The sequence below is a fragment of the Apium graveolens genome, chromosome 10 (assembly GCF_009905375.1).
Source record: "Apium graveolens cultivar Ventura chromosome 10, ASM990537v1, whole genome shotgun sequence".
Taxonomy (NCBI): Eukaryota; Viridiplantae; Streptophyta; class Magnoliopsida; order Apiales; family Apiaceae; genus Apium; species Apium graveolens.
In genome coordinates this window covers 230,002,530-230,018,352 of record NC_133656.1, presented here as the reverse complement: position 1 = coordinate 230,018,352, position 15,823 = coordinate 230,002,530, and the positions used below count along the sequence as shown (strand labels likewise).

The 15,823-nt window shown below is 30.7% G+C and overlaps 1 protein-coding gene across 1 annotated transcript; it reads left to right on the top strand.

Moving 5' to 3' along the window:
* The first annotated feature begins 10,750 nt into the window (after window positions 1-10,750).
* On the top strand, window positions 10,751-13,264 carry LOC141691955 (uncharacterized). The gene is made up of 6 exons (XM_074496702.1): window positions 10,751-11,401; window positions 11,531-11,555; window positions 11,644-12,060; window positions 12,107-12,212; window positions 12,338-12,437; window positions 12,524-13,264. Exons 1-6 carry the CDS (start codon window positions 10,751-10,753, stop codon window positions 13,262-13,264), a joined length of 2,040 nt encoding a protein of 679 aa, XP_074352803.1.
* Window positions 13,265-15,823: the final 2,559 nt, after the last annotated feature.

Genomic DNA, 15,823 nt, shown 5'->3' with positions numbered 1-15,823 from the left:
TGTGGGGACCACATTAATTAAATAAAATGGAGAAATTACAACTACAACGAGACCGACCTTACGAGAAGCTGACAGCTTAATAATCCCTCGATCTCATTTAATTCTATACATTATTTTTTTACACGTTTTTAATACTCGTTTAAAGTATAATTTTATAATATTATTTTAAATTTTAATACTCGTTTAAAGTATAAGTCCATAATATTTTTTTTAAAAAAAATCTGAATAAAAATTTTATATTTAAACTTTTATTAAAAAAAATATCATAAAACAATATTTTATACAAATCTGAAAATACGTACAAACAGTAACGGAGGTACTGCAAATTTATAAGAAAGTGTAAAGATTAGCCTATGCGGCACGCAACAACCGCTCATGGTAGGTCCCACAAATGCCCTTTTGAAATGGTTAGGTCCCAGTTAATAATGGATCCTCCTACCACTGATGTAGCCGCCTATGAAGATACTCCTACTAGCCATTAGGTTATGGTCCGAACCGCCGCGCCAGGTGGCTCACCTGGTACTTATATATAGGGAGTATTCTGGATTACTACAGTAACTATTTTCCATTTTCAATCCAACCCACTGTGCTTATTTTTCTATTGGAAATCTTTTTTGTCTACTTGGGAATGACATGACTGACATTGACTTCTTACTTTCCGATTACGAGATTTACTGTCATTTACTAGGTACCCTTTCTGCAAACTGTGCATGCACCTTTCGTAGGTTCGTAATCTATGAACAAGCTCCGAACTTTCTTACAAAACTTATTCTTTCAATCCCGTTCCCGTACTCAAACCGCCCGAATGTGATTTTCGATAATGTCAATGGTAGAATAGGTGGGGCTGGAAAATTAAATTTACGGCTCGTGTGATACACGGGTCTTTTATATAAAAAATTAAATATTAAATAATAATTATATAATTATAATTTCAAATTAAGTTTAAATAATATATGATTGATTATATCTTATTCATAAATAATAATGTAGATTTTTATTATTGGTGAGATTCGAATTTAAAAACTTATATGTATTTTATAAATAGTAATATAAATATTTATTGTTAATGGAATTCGAAACTGAGAACTTGTTTGTATTTTTATAAATAATAATAAAATTGTTTGTTATTGACGATATGCGAATCTGAGAACTTGTGTAGTGTATTTTTTAGTATTTGAATTTAACGTCTCTGATTATTTGATAAAGAAGATTCGACGGTCGTGATGGAAAAGAATAACCAAGACCAGGTTAACCAAACTACAAATTACAAATTATACCTCGTTCCGATTATTATAGTATAGTACAATATAGATTTCTGTTATTTTTATTTATAAAAATATACATTTATGTAAAACTTTTGATATAAACCGAAATTATTTAATCAAAATACAAATATATGTTTATAATTTTATATTTTTTAATTTATTAAAATTTAATAACTCTGATATATATATATATATATATATGTCTATATATATCAATATTCATATTTCAACCTTTTTTCCCTGTAGATAACTCGCAACCGCTATCTTTCGGGTGCGCACTAGGTAAACCCTACAGACTCACACAATAACCTGCAAATCAATCACGTGAACCAAGTTAAATTGCATTTAAGCAATCTGATCTGCCTCGGAATACATAATCATAAAATTCGAACCTGTAATCAATATAATTATCCCCTATTTAAACAACCGAGACAACTCTTAAGGAAACTCTTGTGAGCTTCATATTTCAACTTAATACCACTTTAACTTGATTTATGATTCCAAGTTTGGTCCTTTTATCGACTAGGTATGGGATTGTATATAGACCTGCTTAATTTCATTTCCAGACAAAATTGATTAATAATGTAGCCCTTTAGTGAATACATATTTATCTTCCTTTCTTTTTCTTCTATAAACAATAGGGGTTTGTTAACATGATATCGGAGTTCAGATAATGGTCAAACTCAAGTTTCACTCCCTGCCACACCAATATATTCACAATTTATTATAGATGTGAAAGACAAATTTATGCCCCAAATATAAGCGCCTATAATTCACTTTTCGAACCAAAAATGTGCTCTCGCTTGAGATGCAGTGTTGAGAAATAAAAATACAAGGGTAATTTGGTATTTTGTATTAAGTAGGTATTATGCTATATATATAGACCCGCTTAGTTTCATTTCCAAACAGAATTCATTAACAATATAGCCCTTTAATAAATACAGGTATACAATTGTGACATATTTATGTTCCTTTCTTTTTATTTGTTATCCATTTATTGGTTTTTATGTGGTGTGTCTATGTGCACACACTAAGCACAAATTTCTATAGTTTTAACTTGTTTTGATTGACCAACATTTCTCGATGCACCCCCTCCATTTACAAAAAATACATCAATCGAAATACTTTAAATTTTATAAATTTTAGTGTTTAGCATGTGTACATGGGCACACACTAGACAAACACTTCAATGGTTTTATTCACAAAAGAAATATTTATTAAATTTTATTAATTCTAAAATATTCATTATTTGAACAAATTTAATTTGAATAAATTCATATTTCACAAGATTTTTAACCCTAAGCCCATACCATCCCTTTGAAAAGAAAGGGACTTTTAACTAGATTATCTAAAAGAAAGCAACAGGGCAAAAGAAGAGTTGGGATAAATTGAAAGAAAACATAGATAAGTATTCAATGTATTTTGGAATCTCTATATTTAGAATAAAATGCGACAACGTGACGTTTGAAGTTGAATAAGCAGTTTTTGGGTTAGCTGTTTATTAACACGATGACGAACTCAGTGACCCAATCAAACCGCTACATTTTTATCTGATTGTGTACATATGCGGCTAATTGTTCGCGATAAATTATGCATAACTTGTATTATCGATAATTCCGTTGGTCGTTTTGTGTGGAAAATAGAGGTTGTTTCACTTGTATTATCCAGTAGATTGTAGTTAAACTAGATCTTGTTTTGACAAAATTAAATAAGAAAAGGGAGAAACTAGACCTTGCAAAGATTTTAATGAATTAAATTTCTCTGCAAAGTTCACTATGAAAAAACTCAATTTAATTTTCCTTTTTTATAGCTTAAAATGTATGAGATTGATAATAATTTTAAATTGTTTTTTTAGAGAATAATTTTAAATTGTTTTTTTAGAGAATAATTTTAAATTGTTTTTTTGAGAGAATAATTTTAAATTGTTAATCCCCCCAACATTATAAAAAAAACAGCGTATTTTTAATGTAATAGCATGTCAATATATTTTAGATGTATTTTATCTTATATTAACTAGGAAATAATAAAAGATTATAAGAAATATACCGACCTAATAATATATTAAATATATAAAATGTAGCGGCCACCAACTATCAATTAATAATTGCAAAGTAAATAATTTGCCACTAGTGTGCATGCATTATAATTTATAAAGGTGACGGATTTAATTTTCGATAATTTTTGGAGTGTTTTGAATAAAAATAATTGGACATATAAAAAAAAGGGGAGAACCGGTCAACCGGAGAAGAAAGTAAGGGACAGTTGGTGGCCCTTTGTATGAGTGATTGGGCGAGGACTTGTACAACTCGTGAAAGGTCGGGTCAAAGGGTGGCATCCATGTAACCTAGCACTATTATTTAACGATTGCAATTTTGTTTAAAAAATCATACATACATGCAACTGTTTTTGGCTTATCTAACCAACAATGTAAAGACAAGGACTGAATTATTATTTATTATTATTTTTTTAATCAACAAGACTGAATTATTTCTTAGAGTTAGAGATACATACATGTCCAAAACAAAATTTAAAGTTCCACCAAGTGACAAGATAACCTTTTAATTAAATGTTGCAACTTTCTTTGTAAAGTGGTAAGTGCGCTCCTGCTCCCGAGTTTTACGAGCATAAAACAGAAAATAATATTATGGGACAAAATTTTTATGAAATTATTTTCCCAAAAGTAAAATGATGGGAAAAAAACTCGCACATACATTTCAAAATATTTTCTTACACGTCATATGAATATGTCAAAAAAAAAAATTCATTATATGGTATTTTTTTTTTCAGGCTAGAGCAACTGGTATACCACTTGCCCTTAAACACTTACATTATTTTATTACTACATGTCTCGTGGGGTTGTATATATTTACTGTTTGTATATATTTCAAGATTTTTATAAAACATAATTTTATAATATTTTTTTTAAAAAAAAATAAGAAAAAAATAAATATAAAATTTTTATTCAGAAAAAAATTAAAAAAATATTATGAAAATATATTTTAAAAAAATATTAAGAAGCGTAACAAAAAATAATATTTAGAATTGAATTTGACTGATTGGAGGGTGAGGGTCAACCTCATGTTCCAACCCTTACAAGACCCGCCGATTTATAATAAAGAGATATTCTCATGTATTATTATTTTTCAGCTAAATGAAATATATATTTTTTGGCCGTTTATATGTTTTGTTAATGTGAATTCATGTGCATGAGTTGGAAGTTGCACATGTCGCTGCAAGTGAACCAACCAAGTATCTGACTCCCTGCATGTGCACTAACTGTACTTTATGTAGGAATAATAGACCAGGAGTCACTAGTGGAGTGCTTCTCCGTCGGACACGGAGTTTAAGAAAAATGATAAAATAGTGGATGAAATTTAAAAATGTGAGTAAAATAGTGAAATCGATTAATATTATATGTATAAAATTGGTATAGTGGAGAGAAGTAGTGGATCTAGTTATTTTAAAAATAATAAAAAACTTTACTATTTATGAAAAAATTTAAAATGTAAATAATTGAATTGGATATCTCAAAAAGAAAAGTGTAAAGAAATGAGAGGGACAGAAGGAGAATGAGAGGGAGTATATTTTTATTCTATATAGTATAGAACCAATGTTGTCCATACATTTTATCTACATCGCATACACTTCATTTTTTGTCCGGAGGAGTGAAACTATGGGAATCATATCGCATCTCCATACGAACCCATGCACATGTCTCTTTAATGATAAGATGTTGGCTGTTGCCCATTCTTCATCTCTGTAATAACGTCTCTTGTCTATCCGTAACTAGCCATTACTTAGTTAGTTAGGTAGTTCACCTTAATAACTCCTTGAGCAGTATTGCATCCGGTAAAAAAAAATTACTTACCCGGAGGAGTGTACGATTCTATTTACTTCCCCTTTCTTCCAAACTAAAATTTTAACCATAATAATATATTTTTAAGATATTTCTAACAAATTCTTTATATAGGTTCTGAAATTAAAAAAATAAAAAATAAGGCATAAATTCGAACTCCAAGAAACTTACTGGTTCTTTAAAACTTGAAAAGCCTATTATTTCTATTTGATTTTAAAAGTCTCTCTAACTATCTCTTAATTAATATTTCATAAAAAATTAGTCAGATATACACTTTGTTTTTTCACTTTATTTTGTATTTTTATTATATCAAGTTATTTTTAATTATATAAAAGTGAATTAGTATTTAATATAAAGAGTATTGTTGGAGACCAATGTACACTAAATTATTAAGAGTTAATAATTTATATTATATTTAAGAATGATGTTAAAAATATGTTAGAAATGCTCTTAATACATAATATTGAAGTGATAGTTTTATTTTTGTAAAAAACTCTATATTTGATTAAAATAACTGATTTACAATTTAAAAGGCATCATTTTATGTTCGGACACACGATTTTAACTATAATCTCGTATAATTCAAATCAAATAAAAAGTCCCGCGAATTAATCACCAATATTCTAAACAACTTTTATAAGTAGAGAGAACAAACATAGTATATGAAGTGGAAAAAGTCAGAATAATAACCTTTTTGTAAATGTAGACAATATCAAACTTAGGACTGTTAATTTCAGGTTACAGGTCGGGTTCGTGTAGGATTCAGTCGAATGATCTCACACTAACCCGGCCAAAAAACAATTTGACCCGCAAAATCTTGGCAGTAATCCGATCCATTCATTTAACGGGCTACCTGACCTGCTAATCCATTTATTCGACAAGTTATTTTATCTACACCTAATATAGTTATTTAAATTATTTAATAAAATTAATTGAATTACATTTATCAAACATTTACACTTGATAATTTTTTAAGTTTATGTAGCATAACGAACAATATACATTTTTAAGATTAAAAAAACTATTTTTGTGTTACAAAATTATTCATGCCATATTAATTAACTAAATTTCATATACACGTTTCATTCAAAATATAAAAAAGTTAATAAAAATGGTCCAACATTCATAAATTTATGTTTAAATAATCAATTATATTAGTAGTATATTATATATATTAATAAATATTTTTTAAAATATAGTTTTACGGGATAGGGAGTCGTGCTTGGGTTAACCGGGTCAACCTATTCGGGTCAATTTTGGGTTTGACTCGTTTTCCACTCGACCCGTATAAAGACAACCCTAACCCGTAAAATTCATATCGTGTTCGAGTCGGGTTGTCGGGTCGTATCCAATCTTAACATCCTTAATCAAACTTGGAGTATTTGTTTTTTGTTAAAGTACAGGTTCAAAAAACTTAATTTAAATATTATTCTATAAAATACACTACTATTTTAACATGAATTTGGATACTTCATTTTTACACACACAAGGACATATTACTTAAAACAGTATATAATATATATATAATATATATATAATATAATATAATATATAATCTGTGTGGTGCACGGTTATTTTCATCATTATATAATAAATTACAAATTTTATATGTTGATGATATTCGAATCTTAGATATCTTGAATATTAATTTTTAAGTTTATATTTAACCATTTTCGTCAATTTGACCTAACTCACTCTGAATTGAATGACCATGGAAGCAACAACCAGATTTTTAATATTTCATTTTTAATATAATAATATAGATAAGCTCAATAATGGTTTAGTTAGGAATCAAAAACCCCAACCAAACAAAACGGATAATTCGTTTTTTTAATTTCTCACTTCCATTCAATTTTAAGTTGTTGAATAATAATACCTCAATCTTAGTTAATTTGTTCCATCTTGAATTTGCTAGAGTGTTATACTAAAATACCAATTCTTTAAATTAAATTACCCAAAATATCAAAATATAAGATGTTCCGTCCAAAATAACCATAAAACACACATCGAAAAACGCGTACTCATCTTTTCAAAAAAAATAAAAACATGCATTAACATAATGTGTATTAACATGCATTAACTTATGCATTAACATAATGCGTATGTTAATGCGTAGGCATCCAAAGAATGCATCACTACAAAAAACTGCCCTATTAGCGACCAAATTCTTTAGTGACCGGAAAGTTGGTAGCTAAAACTAACATTCAGCGACGGAACAAATCTCGTCACTAAACGTATTCAGCGATCGCAATTCATCACGGTGCAGTCGCTATAAGATTTCCCCCCAAAAAAATATGTGTGGGAAAATTGTCGCTAAAATATTAGCTACCATAATTTATCTGTGACCGCTGCTGGTAGCAGATAGTGCCACATCAGCCACTCTATCTGCGACTGCAACCGGTTGCCAATTTAGCAACCAAAAGCTTTGAGCGACTAAAGTTTATCTGCGACCGTCTGTCGTCGCAGATACATTTTTTTTTTAATATTTAATTTACCACGTAATATTAGGTACTCCTCGTTAGCGACCACACCATATCTGCTACCGCATATAGTAGCTAAAGATATATTTTAATAATGTTATTTTTAGAATATTTTTATATAAAAAAAATAATATTTTTCATTTTAATTTAATTTTAAAAATAAATATGGATTGAATTTTTGATACGAATGTGATTATTTATGTATATAATAATTTATTTACTTTTTGTATTAAGAAAATTGTTTTTATTACTAGATATTACATATTTTCAATTCATACCAGTCTAAATAAATATAAATTAAATTTTAGTATTTTTGATAATGTATTAAATTAAAAATGATCATATTACAATATTTAAAAATTATTTTACAAATATATTATATAATATTTGTTGCTTTACAAAAAAATGAGAAACATAATATGTACCAAGTTTTGAGTACGACAATGAGTTTTGCAATTTAATAATAATTTATATATGTTGTTGTAACCGAACAATTAATGGACATGAATATTGCCCATATTTTTATATTTATATACGTGCGTGTGCGCCTTGTGGTAAACCATAAAATAATTTTATACTGCAATTTAATAAGTATAATGATTAATGAGACGTTGAAAGAGTTTACGTCTTTTACAAAATTTTCAAACCACTAAATAACTATTTAAAACGTATAAATACATGATTCTTCCTAAGCCCCTTTAATTATTTAAAGGAAAATTATAATAAATTAAAATTAAAGCTTTGTTAAATAAAAAATAAACAGGAAAGATATTTCAATTTTTTTAAAAAAATTAATAAAAACTAAAAACATTGTTAAATATGAGAGATTATTTTAGAATATTTAATATTTGAATATTTAAATAGAATTTTAAAATTGATGAATGTGCCGGAGTATAAGAATTTTACTTAAATTTAATGTATGTAATAATTTGTAATCTTAATAGAATTTTGGCATAATGATAATTTGAAATTTTCAGATTTTTTTCAATTGTTCTTGATCTTTTAATGTATGATATTGAGTAATTTATTTTTTTCGGATTTTTTATACTTTTTATTTGGATTTTTTCAAATTGTTTTGATTTGTTTTTCAGAATTTGTGGAATTTTTAAATTAAAAAATAAAAATTTAGAGTTACTAGCAACCGAGGGCGGTCGTAGATGTGGTAGCTGATGAGAGTAAAAATATGTCTTCACCCCGTACCACTCCCAATTACACTTGTTAGAAAATCAGAGCTTCGATCGCCCCAGTCTTCTAAACCTTAATTACCACCAGGTAATTCTCATATATCTACACCTATATATGTCTATATATGTATATCATGTTAGAAATATTTGATATATATAGATATACAAATTGTATGATGCATGTATGTTATATATGTGTGTGTGAATATGGATGATTTTATGCGAATTATGTATCATATTGTGTGTGTGATTGATTTTGTGTATCATATTCTTTGTGTAAATTGATTCCTTGTGTTAATTGAATACTAATCCTTATATACTTTGAATACTAAGCCTTGTACCTTGTTAATCAATCTTTTTAGGTGAATATGTATTTTTGAGGTGATCTTAAGTCTATGGGTCTGATTTTTTTGGGTGAATTATACAATGCTTGTATATGTTTTTGGTGATGTGATTATTAGATATAGTTTAAACCAATTGTTTATTTATTTTACTTTTACAAGTTATTTTGTTTTGAACCCACAACCAAGGGATTAATATCGATAAATTAAAGAAGAATAATTTCATTGTAAATGTATTATTTTAGTTAATCAGATTTTTTAATTTTCCCTCATGTAAAGTTATATATATATATATATATACACACACACACTCTTCGTATACGAGTTAGTTAGGGAGCGATCTAAATCCTATAATATCTAATGTCCCTGGCTAAAATAAAATATATGGTTAGAGTTTATAGATATTATATGGAAAATATTCAGTGAATTTATATGCTACATATGGAACTTTTTACATAGTAATTTTATTTGCAAAATAAATGCACCTGTGTATATATAGGTATTGGATATCATGGACTTTTTTTCAGACCGTACTTGGATGGCACGACGGAAGTCAAATACTGAAATAGGTGCCACAACTGAATTTAGAGCCGGTTGCCAAGTGTTTTTGGATTTTGCGTATCGTCACCCGAAATGCGTGAATAAAAAGAACCAGATACGATGTCCATGTTGGAAATGTAAGACGAATAATTATCTAGACAGGAATATTGTAAATTACCATTTACTTGTTAATGGGTTCATGAGAAATTACGAAGCATACTGGTGGGCACATGAGCAGAGAAGAGATGGTGGCTTTACTGTACACAATTGTGGCAGCAGTAACAATCATCGTATGAATGAAATGGTTCACGACATTGCAGGGCCATATTTTGATTGGAAACAATCTAGGGAGAAACCTATAAATTCTGACGTCAAAGACTTCTTTAAGTTATTAGATGAGGGTAGTGAGCCATTGTGGGGGATGGTTGTACCAAACAAAGTAAATTATCTGCAGTGGCTACCTTACTTAACATCAAGGCTGATCACAACATGAGCCATGAGTGTTTTGAGTTTCTTTTGAAGGCCATTAAGTGTATGTTGTCGGAATAGTGAGAAATTACCGGATAATTATTACTATTGCAAGAAGATGGTCAAAAAGTTGGGTCTTGGATACCAAAAGATCGATGCATGTCCTAATGACTGCATATTATTCCATAAGGAAAATGAAAATATGACAAAGTGCACGGTATGCGGTCATGATCGGTTTAGACCTAATAAGGAAGGGGTGACTACAAAAAAATCAACTATACCATTCAAGATTCTAAGGTATTTTCCTTTAACAGATCGGCTGAAGAGATTGTACCTGTCTTCTAGAACAGCTGAACATATGAGTTGGCATGCAAAATCTCCGGCTAAAGATGGAGAATTAAATCATCCTGCGGATGGGAAGGCTTGGACAGATTTTGACTTAGCACATCCTGAGTTTGTATTAGAGACAAGAAATGTGAGACTTGGACTGTCCACCGATGGTTTCAACCCGTTTGGCCACTCATCTGTTCCGTATTCATGTTGACCTGTCATTGTTACTCCATACAACTTACCTCCTTGCATGTGTATGAAACAACCATACTTGTTTCTTTCACTCATGATTCCTGGTCCTAAGAGTCCCGGAAAGAACTTGAACGTTTACTTGAGGCCTCTTATAGATGAGTTGAAGGTATTATGGAAAGATGGAGTACAGACTTGGGATGTTGCAACGAAAACTAATTTCAACCTTAAAGCTGCACTTATGTGGACTATTAGTGATTTCCCTTCTTATGGTATGTTATGTGGATGGAGCACACATGGAAAGTTGGCATGTCCATATTGTATGGAACGCACAAAGTCTTTCACTCTACCCAAAGGTCGAAAGCCTTGCTGGTTTGACTGTCATCGACGGTTCTTACCCGAATATCATCCATTTCGCACAAATAGAAAAAACTTCAGAAAAGGGAAAGTGGAAAATGATATTCCCGCACCACGACTGTCGGGGACAGATATGCGATCTTGTGTGATGAGATTACCGGATGTCCCATTTGGTAAGAATGATAAAAAAATTATTGGGTTTGGCGAATCTCATAATTGGGTTCGGAAAAGTATCTTCTGGGAATTGCCTTATTGGTCTACAAATTTAATTCGTCATAATCTATATGTCATGCATGTTGAGAAGAATGTGTTTGACAATTTATTTAACACCATAATGAATACAGGAAAGACGAAGGATAATGATGCAGCACGTTTGGACATAAAAATATTTGTAAGCATCCTAGTTTAGAAATTTATGAATCTTCTAATGGTAAGAATCTCAAACCACAAGCACATTACACGTTATCCAAAAAACAAGTTGAGGAAGTGTGCAAATGGATTAAATCTTTGAAATTACCAGATGGATATGCATCAAACATTGCAAGGTGTGTTTCAGATAAGAAACCGCATGAAAAATTGAAAGGAATGAAGAGTCATGATTGTCATGTGTTCTTGAACGACTTTTGCCTATAGCATTTCGGGACGTGCTTTACAAATCAATATGGGATGTTGTGACGGAGCTTAGTCGTTTCTTTAATGATTTATGTTCAAAAACCTTACATGAGAAGGCTGTTTCTACACTTGAGAAGAATATCATAGAAATCAAGTGCAAATTGGAGAAAATCTTCCCACCAGGTTTTTTTGACTCAATGGAGCATTTGACAATACATCTTCTATATGAAGCTCTTGTTGGGGGTCCAGTTCAATATAGATGGATGTACCATTTTGAGAGGCTGATGGGAATGCTTAAGAGGGCAGTGAAGAATAGAGCTTGTGTGGAAGGGTCAATTTGTGAAGCATACAGTTTCAACGAGATATCTACTTTTGTCTCTGACTATTTTCCGGACGAAGTCTTGACAAAGGCCAATCGAGTCTTGAGAAATGATGATGGCGGGAATGTTGAACTAAATGGGCGCCGCTATATTTGGTCTACCAGGACGCACTTACGGAAAAGGGAAGCGCATATTCCTATCTGAGAAAGATTTACATGCTGCACACACTTATATTCTTCTCAACTGCGAGGAGATTGATGAATATGTGAGGTACACATGTAATTCGTTTATGTATTGATATGTTGTATTTAACTTATCTAGTAACAGTAAATTATAATTAAATTAACTATATAGTGTAAAAAATAATGTATATATTTTGAAAATTTATTTTATAGATCATATGATGATGAGTTAAAAGTGAAGAATCCAAACATTACTGATAAAGATATTCAAATCAATCGTTATAAAGAATTTGCACTTTGGATGAAGGACAAGGTAAGTTCAATTCTTTAATTAAGAATAAATATACACTCTATTAACATTCCAGTCATATACATTAACTAAACATGAAGCATTTGTAGGCTTTGACCGCTGGATCCATGATTCCGGCGAATATACATGCCCTAGCTATGGGACCAGACAAGGACCAAGTGATTCGTAATGGTTACAAAGTGAATGGTTATAATTTTCATACCAAGGCATATGGGCACGGTAAGAGAACAATAAACTCAGGGGTGTGTGTCCAAGGAGATTGTTACAATGAGCTTAATCAATCCTTTTATGGGGAGTTGGAGGAAATCATAGAGTTCTCGTACAGGGGTACGTACGGGGGTCATATTAACTTATTCAAATGTCGGTGGTTCGATTCAGAAAAAGGGAAACATGTTGATAAACATGATATTATTGACATTGACCACCACAAGTCTGCGTACTCTAATGAACCGTTTGTTTTACCAACTCAAACAACACAAGTATACTATACTCCTAGTCCTGGTAGAAAAAGGGATAGGCCACCTGCAGATTGGCAGGTAGTAATACACACTCCCGCACGTAGACGTGAGGAAGTAGTTGATGGGGAGATTTACCAAGAGCAGATGCTAAATAGACCAACCGTGATAGAAGTGGATGATAATGAAGTAATCGAGTTAGATGGAGGAGATGATCCACGTGAAATAGATTCAGAGTTAATTCTTGTACCAGATGACATTGAATTAGAAGAAGAGGAGTTATTAACCGACAGTGATACCGACTCTGGTACCGACGAAGATGATGGTTATGAATCTGCAGGAGAAGATAATCCTGGCTCAGACACTAACACTTAAAGGTTTTAAACATCCAAATAAAATGGCAGCTACAAGTTTTAGCAGTATCGATATGGCTATTCATATTACTGTATTTCATATATAACACAAATATGCTATATTATAAGTACTAGTTCTTCTTGATTACTCATAATGTGTGTGAATATTAGAATTAATCTCGAGATATATATGTCATTTGAAAAAAGTGCAGAGATATCACTTATAGACATATATGTTATTTGATCATTTGATGGCAAATATAATTTTTGCTTGGCCGAGTATATTTATATACACTAATGGATTGGTGTTTATATTATACTTATTGTTAATTCCCTACTTATGTCGGGGCATGGGAAGGGTGCCCAATCATATTCCTAAGGCCCCTACTAACCCAGATGAGCGAACTCTTATTCAGCTTCGACCAGGTCCTAATAGCACGTACGTATCAATTACTATAAGCATTTTTTTGTTCCAATTTTAGTGTTAAAATTTTACCATTTTTAATGACAAAATGTTATGTATGATAGTGATTTTACAGGTCCTAAAATTGTAAAGTGCATCTCTCAGCTGTGTCTTCAGAATTGGCCTACTCCTGCAATTACTTGGGCTAGCACACCTGTTATCCACAAAAATGCAGTATGGGCTGAATTTCAGGTATATCAGTTATGTTATATACATTAGTGCATTAACTGCTGGTTTTCTTACCCAAATAATAGTATCCATTTATAGGTGCTAAGGATATAAGCTAGTAATATCATGTATAGGTGTTAGGTAATAATATGCTTTCTGGAAGGTTTGTAGATATTCAATCTTTTTAAGTTTTTTTATGTATCTTGAATTTGGTTTTTCAAGTGAAAGATTTTGTTGATAAGAGTCGAGCCCTAGTGGCAAAGATTCAATTGTTTTCAAGTTTTTGTAGTATTTCTTGAATTTGCTAGTCTGTTCTGTCTAAAATTAAAGGGTGATTTTATTTTGCTATCTTTTGAGATTTCGTTTTTTTATTATCAATCAGATGGAACTTGGTTAGTTTAGTTTGTTTGCTCGTGTTGGATTTTTAACGCAGCGGGGTCATGGCAAAACACTTTTACACATATAAAATCCAAATAAAAGCATATAAATCGTGAATAAAAATTCGAGGGATCGAATCTAACCTTTAAAATAATTCGGAGACAACGATCAGAGATCCTTAGCAGTTGCTCCTCAAGTGTGAAGCACTCCACCGGTATCCACCAAGAAAACCATGTTAATGAGGAGGAAGGAGGTGGAGAGAATTGGGTTTTCCAAACTTTTTGGGTTTTCGGGTTAGATGTGGGTTCGAATAAAATAGGGTCTATAATAGTGTATTTATAGGCAAAATTTTCAGCTGAAATTTTCCCATAAATAATATTATTATTATTATCCCATTTATTATTCTCATTAATAATTAAAACACCTTTTAATTATTAATCCTTTTTCTAAACACTTTAGAAATAATTCTCTCTCTTGATTTAATTTTCAAAAATTAAATCCTTTAATTAATAATATTAAGAACTTTTCTTAATTAATTTATAATCAATTAAATCTCATTTAATCAATTATTAAATTTGCCAATTAATTATTTATTTCATAAATAAATAATTATTTATTTCATAAATAAATAATTATTAGCCATTATTAATTAATTCCTCCACCATTAAATCATTATCTTTTTATGGTGTGACTCTGTAGGTTCAATATTAAGTCGGTAGTAGAAATAAATAATAATAAAACTATTTTATCATTATTTATATAAATTCTCTAATTTATTAAATATGATTAATTAATTAATCACATTTATTCTACATCGTGAGTGATGCTTCTCAACATATCGCGACTATCCGGATAATATGAATTCACTGCTTAGAATACCAAGAACCTGTCAGTGAATAGTCACCGTACAATAAACTCCTTCTACCCTACAATGTCCCGATTAAATACAAGGCATGGATCTCGTGTCAAGCCTATCTAATTCAATCACTTGCTTACCATTTACTATGCGTAGTTCTATACAAATTAGAAACTCCTTTCTAATTTCATTCACTCTGGCCAGAGATTCCTGAACTAGCATAAGCGGATCAGCCTTGAACATTCGCTTCCTTCACTGGAAGGGGTAGATCCTTTATTGATCATACACTATCTTCGTGTACAAATTTCTATACCTAGAAGAGCCCTAATAATTGTCCCTGGAGACTAAGAACTAAACCAAAGCATAGTTCAGTGTACACAAGATGACTATGATGACCTCAAGTCTAAGGATATTTGTACAACCATCACTATGTGAACAACTGCTGACACGTGAGTGAACTCCATCAGTTGTTCAGCTGTGCGAGTCATGTTCAGTGAACTTATTCTATAATAAGCACCTACATACTAGCTATAGTGTCACCACACAAATGTCTATGAGAACAGACATCCTTCATAATGAAGCAAGGATAGTATGTACCGATCTTTGCGGATTATTAATTACCAGTTAGTAATCCTATGACCAGGAACTATTTAAGTTTAGAGTTATCATCTTTTTAGGTCTCATTATTATGATCTCATCATAATCCATAAAAAGCT